The sequence below is a fragment of the Tiliqua scincoides genome, chromosome 5 (assembly GCF_035046505.1).
Source record: "Tiliqua scincoides isolate rTilSci1 chromosome 5, rTilSci1.hap2, whole genome shotgun sequence".
Taxonomy (NCBI): domain Eukaryota; kingdom Metazoa; phylum Chordata; class Lepidosauria; order Squamata; family Scincidae; genus Tiliqua; species Tiliqua scincoides.
The window spans coordinates 113,484,612-113,494,513 of record NC_089825.1 but is presented as its reverse complement, the minus strand read 5'-3'; the positions used below and the strand labels follow the sequence as shown (position 1 = coordinate 113,494,513).

Genomic DNA, 9,902 nt, shown 5'->3' with positions numbered 1-9,902 from the left:
GTTGGCAATGTGATGAGCATAATGCATCTTTTCAACACATGTTTTGGTCTTGCAATATTATACAAGTTTTTTGGATAGAAGTCATTAGTAGTATCTATCAGGTTTTGGAGAAATCAATGTTCTTTAGACATATGTATATTCTTTTGAATTACATTCTAACCTTATGGAAACTTTCTGAAGGACAACAAAGATTGGCTCTCTGTGCCCTGACAGTTGCAAAAAGACTTATACTTAAATGCTGGAAGGACAAATGCCTGCCCATTATCACCCAATGGAGGGAGGTAGGTAAGGCTGGGACATAAGACTAAGAGGTAGGTAAGAGATAACGTAAGGCTAAGAGGTAGGTAAGGCTGGGACATAGTGACAAGCCCAAGGGCACTGAGGGCTGAGCTTGAGTTTGAACCTGGATCGTCCATGTCTAACTCCTGAACAACTACATCATCCTGTCTTAAAGAGCTTTATTTAAAGAAACAAGGAATGGAATAAGGATAATGTCTCATGACCAATTTAAGCCATTTCCAAAGCCATGTGACCCTTTCAACCTTCAGAAACTGTGACTTTCTGGGACAGGGGTGGGCAAACTTTCAACTTGAGGGATCCTGGACCTTTGACAATTGTGTAGGAGAGAGAATTTCTGCAGGTGCAGCTTGTCATCTGCCTGTTCTAGGAGGCAATTGTATTCCCACTCCATTACAATCCCAAGAAAAGATGGTACTTGAAGGGAATACTGAAACAAACTTCTATTCTTTCATTTTTCCTCTCCGTATTAAATGCTCTTTTTCATTCAGCTCAGGCCTCAACACAATGATGTAGCACTTAGGAAAGAAAATGCAACACAGTAACCCAGCACTGGAAGCTAAGATGGAGAAGATCTCCACAGCCACCATGTACTTCCCTTTTGTGCTCAGGTAGGTTGGAACAAAGGAGATCCAAACGCTGCAAAAGACCAACATGCTGAAGGTGATGAACTTGGCTTCATTGAAACTGTCTGGTAACTTCCGGGCCAGGAAAGCCACAATGAAGCTGCCAATGGCCAGGAAACCCATGTAGCCTAAGACACAGTAAAAAAAGGCAAGTGAGCCTTCATTACACTCCACTACAGTTTCTTCGTTTACTGAGTACATGTCTGTATCTGGGAATGGAGGGAAAGTACTCAACCACAATGCACAAATTCCTACTTGAATAAAGGAGCAAAGAAGGACAACACAATTTGCCAGTCCTTTCCACAACCATTTCCTCTTGCCGGATCCTGGTTTGGTAGTCATGAATGCAAGAACCACGGTAATGGTTTTGGCTAACACAGAGGAAAGGGCCACGGAGAAGATGATGCCAAAAGCAGTTTGTCGGAGAAGGCAGATCACTTTCCCAGGCCTTCCAATGAAGATCAAGGAACAGAGAAAGCAAAGAAGGAGGGAGATGAGGAGGATGTAGGTGAGCTTTCGGTTGTTGGCTTTGACAATGGGAGTGTCCTGGTGTTTCCTAAAGACTCCAAGGACTAAAACTGTAATCAAAGAAAAAGAAATTGCCCACACCACTAAGATTATACCTAACAGTTCTTTGTAGGAGAGATAGTTGATATTTTTGGGAATGCAATGATTTTGGTCCTTGTTGGGATACTGATCTTCTCTACACTTGACACAGTTGTCCATGTCTGAAAAAGGAAACACTGGTTAAATATTTCATTTCTTAAACCAACGTTTAGGAACCAACCAATTTTGAAACCACTTTTACTCACTCACCTTCTACTTCCATTAGGACAATGCTTTTCAACCAGTGGTGCTAGTTCCAATAGTGGAACTTCCCAATACAGTGCACGGAACTTAACCACATTGTCATTTTGACCACAGATACCCACTCCCCACCCACCCCTCAAAAAACCCCACTCCTCCAGACAGTTGTTTATGGAATTACAGGTTCTTGTAGCCTGCACTTAATGGTGCTGTCTTGGGCATGAACAATTTTGAAGGGCAACACTGTTTAGAATAAAACACTGCAGCGAGGTCTGTATGATAATCAAAATATTTTATAGCATTTGATGTGTGTTGAAGGAAAACCTTTCAGCCCAATCTGCTCCTCTGGGATCAGTAATGAGTTCAGGAGAAATAGACGCTTAGGTATCTCCTAAAGATGAAGATGAATTGCTAATTAGTGGGTGATGAGAATACAATTGGCATCCGCAAAATGAATCAGCAGGTTGGAGCTGACCTGAACTCCAAATGCTACCAGAAGCACCTTCTGGTTGTGTCCAGAGGCTTTCTGAGGCTCAGAGAGGCACTACACAGCCCCTCTGGGCCTCAGAAAGCCCCTTAGAGGTGCTGGAGAGGCACTTCTTCAGAAAAAAAAAAACAGAAGTGCCTCTCCAACACCTCCAGGAGGCATTCTGAAGACCAGAGAGGCCACGTGTGACTTCTCCAGGCCTCCAGCTCTGGATATGACCGGAAGGCACTTCCAGTCATATCCAGGAGGTGGACATGGTGAGCCCTTCACCATGAGTTTGAAAGCCATGGTGAGTCAAATCCATGGATTCCGAACCTGTGGATAAAACCTGTACAGGTGTGCACCACTTAACAATGGGGATAAGTTCTCCAATCCCTGTTGTTATGGGATTAGGTCAGCCCAAGTGAATATTCAGTCCAATCTGTTGTGTAAACAGACACTCCCTGCATGATATTAGCTGGCTGCACAGGCTACTGGAGATAGATTGCCTCTTCTTTGCATTAAGAGCCTCTCTGTTGTGTAAACAGACACTCTGCTGTAGGCTATGGGAGATGCAATTGCCTCATTAAGAGCATCTTTACTGTGCTGTGACTGCTATCTTATGTGCGGTCCATCTTTAAGTGAATGGTTGTTAAGCGGCGCATGCCTGTACTTAATTCACCATGCTATGAGAAGCATACTGAAAGGACATAAAAGACTGAAAAAACAAAACAGAAATTGATATTATTATACAGCCAGTTGACCAATCTACTACATTTGGCCTACCCTTTTGGCCTGAGATCATCCCTTCAGGACATGGAGCACAATCATAGCAGCAAAATTTCTCTCCCTTCCTCTTTTTTTTGCTGTAGCCAGGAGAGCAGTTCTCATTGCACACAGAAACGGGCACCACCTGTTTGTAATATGAAGGGAGCACATTAGTATCAATAAAATCCATACTGAGAATTACTGCTGGGCAAGAAATAGTCTATTACTTCTTGTCATGGAATGATGGCGTCATGGAATGATGACATCATGGAATGATGGCAACACATAACTCACAATTTTCCCCTTTAAGGGAAAAAAAGATGCCAGTCCTTTCCTTGTAGATTATTTCCAATGAAAAATTTGCAAATGTAACAAACTACCGATGGTGCCTATTGCGGATGGGTGATGGTGACGATCATGATGGTGAGCATCGAAATGTTTTCCTGTTCTTCATGCCCCCCAAACACATTAATGGAGAGGTCTCCTGGAGGAGATGCAAAGCTTTTTGTTCTCAGAAATAAATGGATGACAATGCAATCCTCTGCTTACCTTTCGATAGTGCAGCAGCTGCTTCACCAGTCTAGAGTGTCACAAACATGCTGTAAAGAATGTTTACAACAACCTGTGAGTAGGCTGCAGTGGTGGGAAGGCCTGCGCCAACTCTTGAGCAGCACTTGGTAGAGCAGGTAGGAGCTGATCCAAGCAGTGCAGGGGCAGGGCAAAATGGGGGTGGGGCTGTAACAAGGGAGGGTATAGAGGAGCAGATCAAGCCTGGGAGGGTGGCAGGATCAGCAGGTCTAGCTTAAGCTGTATCCTATTCCCCCTCCAGAGCCTTTTCCCCCAACATGGGTCTTCTCAGACTCACACCAGCGAGTGTCTACATGGGGTATGCGTACAAATGTTCCCTTACCCCAGGGAGACCTCTATCCTGCTCCTAACTTGTGCTGGATACAGCATGGGCCCTTGTGAACCTGCTGCACCAGTGCTGAATAGAATTGGGCGACACAGTAGTATAGCAGTATAAATTCACTAATCCTCTCATAGAAGTAAAAATTAGTGCTAAAGAAGCAAGTCTGTTACGTAGGTAGGTTTTATTTCATTTTGTTAAGATGGGTCATGAGATCAAATGTTTACTGCTATCTCTTTCCCAAAAGACAAAACAATAAGTTTTCTCCTGTTCCTTGCAAATAAGAAAAGGAAATACGGTTTAAAATGTGATGTTGCCCAGCACAATTTGGTACTGAAAGCAGCCAGGCACAACTCAGAAGTCGCTTATCTTGAACTTATCCCAATCATTCAATGCATTCCACAATGCACAATTTTTTCTCACCTGGTTGAAGCTTCCATGCCAAACAATAAGGTCATCATTAATGGTTAACGCTTTGCCTAGAGGAGCTTGTGGGTCCAAGCTTCCAACTTTAACTCTAACAAAAGAACCATTTGGGAAAGTTACCCAGTTGGTAACATCAAAACCAACCATTAATTCTCTGTTTTCATTAAAACGCACTGTGTCTCCAGCACTGTTGTTGAATGTGATGCTCTTTAGAAAGTAATGGAGCTTAGTTGAAAATGAAAATGAGGGAGAAAAAAGACAAAGAATTGACTTAAAATTTTTGCAATGTACTTTACAAACTCCTGGTTTATAAGTATATTATTCTTGTCACAGAGTGTATTTGATACAGAGAGTGTTTTATCCTAAGAATCTAGACTAAATATATAAAGATACAATTTAGCAAGAATTAAGTAGACAAATAATTTAATAATAATAAAAAAATAATAACTTTATTTTTATCCAGACTTTCTCTCCGAAGGGACTCATGGCGGCTTACAACAGGTTAAAACAGATTAAAAACATAATTTAAAACAGATAAAAGCATATTAACACATATCATAAAAACAGCAGTCAGATAAAAAGTAAACAAGTAAAAAGAGCATAGAGCAGCAAATCATAAAAGAATCAGACCTGTAAAAAATATTAAAAGATGTTGAAAAGATGTTAAAAAGGTGGAGAACTCAGAAGGCTTATTTAAACAGAAGGGTCTTCAGGCCTCGCTGAAAAGTCTCAAGAGAGGGAGCCATTCTTAAGTCTTATTTATGTCTAAATACATTTTGTTTAATTGGTCATTCAGATGAATCATCCCCCCACAATTTAGAGAAGGGGAAAGGGACACTAAGAGAACTTAAGAACATAAGTACAGCCCCTCTGGATCAGGCCATAGGCCCATCTAGTCCAGCTTCCTGTATCTCACAGTGGCCCACCAAATGCCTGAGCACATCTGATAACAAGAGTCCTGCATCCTGGTGCCCTCCCTTGCATTGGCATTCTGACATAGCCCATGTCTAAAATCAGGAGGTTGCACATACACATCATGGCTTGTAACCCATAATGGATTTTTCTTGCAGAAACTTGTCCAATCCGCTTTTAAAGGTGTCCAGGCCAGACGCCATCACCACATCCTGTGGCAAGGAGTTCCACAGACCAACCACAAGCTGAGTAAAGAAATATTTTCTTTTGTCTGTCCTAACTCTCCCAACACTCAATTTCAGTGGATGTCCCCTGGTTCTGGTATTATGTGAGAGTGTAAAGAGCATCTCTCTATCCACTCTGTCCATCCCCCGCATAATTTTGTACGTCTCAATCATGTCCCCCCTCAGGTGTCTCTTTTCTAGGCCGAAGAGGCCCAAACGCCGTAGCCTTTCCTCATAAGGAAGGTGCCCCAGCCCCGTAATCATCTTAGTCGCTCTCTTTTGCACCTTTTCCATTTCCACTATGTCTTTTTTGAGATGCGGTGACCAGAACTGGACACAATACTCCAAATGTGGCCTTACCATCGATTTGTACAACAGCATTATAGGGGGAGCAGCTCATTCTCATTCATGACATTAGCCAGCTCACGGAGCCCTTTGCAACAGTGAAACACTCCATTAGCAACAATTTAGCAGGTGGCAGCAGCAATTCCTGCCAAGCAGTGGATCACCAGTTGCCCATCAAAGTAAGGCAGGCAGTGCTAGGGATAGGGAAGAGGCATGATGGGGAAGGAGGCAGCAATAGGGATGGGTCCGACGGCAATGGTGTGTGCTGGATCATATCCCTATTTTCAGCAACCTCCCCATTCCCTTCCTTCCCTCAAACTTACCAGCAATTTGCTGGCACAGATCCAAGGAGATCCATTGCAGGGAGGAAGCTTACATGGATGCAAGAAGAGAAATCCACTTTCTGAAGCCTTCCAATCTGAGTCTCTCCCCCCCCCCCATTGGATACCACACACCAATTTTTGGTATGAATGTACCAGTGGGAGGGGGGGGAGAGGAGAGGATTTGGCTCTGAATTGCATTGGGGGGGAGCTTAAAATATCATTTCAACTGGGCCGTAATTACCTGCCATGGCTCCACATTCTCCACTTCTACTTTCCCTCCTCTTACTGAAGTTCTGGCTTTAGATCTAGACACATACACAGCTTGTAAAGCATGTGCCACAGCATAAACAGCATTGTAGACATTGTAACTGTAGCCAGTCATGTCCATTTCAAAAAAAGTGCTAGGAAGGCTCTCCAGCTTCTCCTCCCTGGTACAAGATGTCTTGCTGTTGACATCCCCGCTGGGACTTTTCAATGAACAACCAAATGCTTGCTCCCAGAAATTCTGGATAAAGCCATCTCCTTTTGCCCAGGATGGCTTTATGTTCTGGACAAAGTCATGGAATCCAGGTGGCTGATTTGAATGGACTGTGAAGGATATGGCCCCATGGAAGCCTTGTATATCCCAAGTTCTTTGAAAGGGTACTGATTCAAAATCCCACTGAGATGTAACAATCCACACTTTGTCCAGAGGTGGTAATGAATAGACAGATGCAAAAAACATCAGCAACCTCAAATGCTGAAGTGAGGAAAATACTCCATATACAAAATACACATTGGCTTTTTTGTCCATGAGAATTGGATAATTTTCCAGTTGCTTTAAAACCAAGTCAGCATACTCATCCATATAAGTCTGTTTTAGAGTTCTTAGGATGAAAGCATAACAAATGCCATTCTTGGATAGCATTGGAAGCACAGTCTGCAAAAACCGATCTCCATTGTCATCATCCTCAGCTAAGAGCCCAATCCACGTCCATCCAAAATGTTGAAGTAACCAGACAACCCCCATGTATTGTTCTGATTCATTTGGGACCATCTGGAACAATGAAGAGACTATACTTTGGTCACTCTGGGGTAGGGAAAATACTCCATATGTGATCTGAAAGACAAGGCACAGCACAATTTGGGATGGATGGATTACTTTCAGTAAGGTAAAATGGTACACTAAAGAACTTCTAAACACCCACCAGAAAGATATACCTGTGGAATCTTGTAGAGGGAATAGACAGTTGCCATAATGGCAGAGGTTTCAGAGACAGACCCTCCAATGACAGCAATTACACTGTTTCCACCATCATACTCGTAGTTGGGAACAAATTTATGCCATGTGGAAAGAAGGCTTAGGGTGGCCTTATAGATTATCTTTGCAAAACTGTAGCTGTCAAGGATGTGGAACCCCAAAGTCCTGTTCCATAAGATTTGTGGACTCTCATTGATCCCTTTTACAGCAAATACCAAGGCCAAAATATGCTGGTAATTCTTTGGCACTGAACTGCAATGAGAATTACATTTGGATAAACAGGACAAGGACCCTTCATCGTGTACACTTCATCATGACATCTGTGGATGATTTCAAAATGGATTTGTAGCTTAAATCACTATAGCAGCAAGGACTGCCATTATTGCAGGAGATAGTGTGTGAGCAGCACTTTGTGGAGAATGGGAAAAATGTGTTTTCTAATACGTTCCTTCTAATGAAATGCTAGTTTCTCAAAATTGTTGTATCTTACAATCTGCTTCCTGAACTGACTGAACTTATTTGCCAGTATCCAGAGAAAATGAGTCCTTTGGTTCATTTAAGCTTAATGAGATTTAAATCAAACTCTGGAAACATACAGAGTCTCACGGTTCTTTTTTTGGAAATGTTTTGCTTGCTTACCAAGAAAATGAATCCAAAGTAACGAAGTACCATGGAAATGAGTGGGACTTAAGTGAATGATGATAAACTTCTCAGAGATTTCAGTGATGCTTAATTCAAAGGCATTTTCTTTGAACACAGTCCTAAACACAGTCCACCGGGATGCATACCAAGAAGCTCAATCGAATAGGAAGTATACAATCACTGACACGAGTCAAGCAAGTGTGAAAATACTATTTCAACCAACTAATACTAAGTGTGCATGAAAGTAGTGGAAAAGCATCTTAACGATGGCAATAGGAGCCCACTGCCATAATAACAAGCAACTTGTGCCACAGCAGGTAAGCCAGTGTGGGGGCTGATCATGGATGAGAAGGAGTGGATCCAGTGGAAATGGCGCACACTGGATCTTATCAACTCTTTTGAAAAACCTGCTTCCCCTTTTCCCTCCTCAGACATACAACACCAAAATAGATGGTGTATATCCATGGAGCACCCCCAATATTTTTACTTACCTCCTATTTGTCTTCTGATTGCCCCCCCCCCCACCCAGGACTATTGCAGCCCCTGTGGTGGGAGATAGTCAAAGAAGCTTCCTCAAAGTAAGGGAATTATTGTTCCCTTACCCCAGGGCTGCACTGCAGCAGCATTGGTGCTGGAGAGTTGAATAGGATTGGACCTTGAACGAAGCAAGAGAAACCTCAAGAGTCAGAACTGTAGCCAGAGTAAAATATTGCAGCAAGTGTAAAATATTGTAATAGTAAATGAAACAAATTTCTCAATGAAAAGGTGGAGGTGAATGCAGTGGCATAGCTAATGATTGTGTAGCCCAGTGCCAAACTCAAAATGTTGCCCCGGAAGTTATGTCAAAACTGGAAGTGATGTCACATCTGGGTTTTTTTTAAAGGAGAAAATTGGGAGGAACCAACCTTCTCCCCACAGCAACTCACCACCCACTTGCTCTGCTGCCTCCCCCCAGTCAATGGCATTGCTAAGGCATCTATCTGCTACCTGGGGTCAAAGAAGATTTTGTAGCTCCCCCTCCATGACAAAATCAGATTTAATTAATTAAGTAAATAAATAAAAAGTTATTGGTTCCATGCTGTATCATCATAACATTTAATTGGCAGTCAGGACAATCAGTCTCATAGGTCGGTTTTGAGTTAAGCAAATCCACTTTTTGTTCCACAAGGCAGTTGTGTTTTCATTTTCTGGTTAACTGGCCATAACTTTTGATAGAATACAGATATTCCAGTACAGTTCATTGCACTGCATTCAGCACTAAATTACCTTTCCAATGATATATAACATGATGGTATTATCCATACTTACCAAGAATTTCACAATTTTGGTCACTTGTTTCAAGCTCAGCTTGTTGCCCCCCTAAAGCTTGATGCTCAGTGCAACTGCTACCCCCTGCACCCCCTTAGTATGCCACTGGGTGAATGGAAGAAGACCAAGATGATGCAAAGGTGATAATAAATGGAGAGGTTTAAACTGGAGTCATACTTTAAAAGACAAAAGAAGTAGTTCCATAAAAGTCCCGTACATTTGATTCATTTTTATGTATCTTATAGAGAAGAATTTCTTAGTGAACCATACTCAGCATTTTCACATAGCAGGCTGAGCAAACAGTGCATTTGACAATTTCCAGTGTCCCTGGAAAGCTACTTTTTCTCATACAGAGTAACAGCCCAATCCTATCCACACTTTCCTGAGAGTAAGCCCCATTAACTGTAATGGGACTTACTTCTGAGTAGACATTCATAGGATTGGGCTGTGAATCTTGTTACCTAAGCACTCTGTTGCTTGGTTAATAGATTATAAAGAAGTTATAAAAAAGAAAATGAAAGAATTGCTTACAGAGGTTCATCAATCAGCATCTGCAAGGGTGGCTGCATTAAAGAGAAAGTATCATGAAAAAAGATGACCTGTGAGGTCAT

At 42.2% G+C, this 9,902-nt stretch overlaps 1 protein-coding gene across 1 annotated transcript; it reads right to left on the bottom strand.

Annotated features, from left to right (window-relative positions):
- Window positions 1-740: 740 nt before the first annotated feature.
- On the bottom strand, window positions 741-9,902 carry LOC136653222 (vomeronasal type-2 receptor 26-like). The gene is made up of 6 exons (XM_066630129.1): window positions 9,823-9,902; window positions 7,302-7,593; window positions 6,343-7,200; window positions 4,295-4,504; window positions 2,983-3,109; window positions 741-1,651 (listed from the first exon to the last, which is right to left on the bottom strand). The coding sequence occupies exons 1-6, from the start codon at window positions 9,900-9,902 to the stop codon at window positions 741-743; spliced, it is 2,478 nt and encodes an 825-aa protein (XP_066486226.1).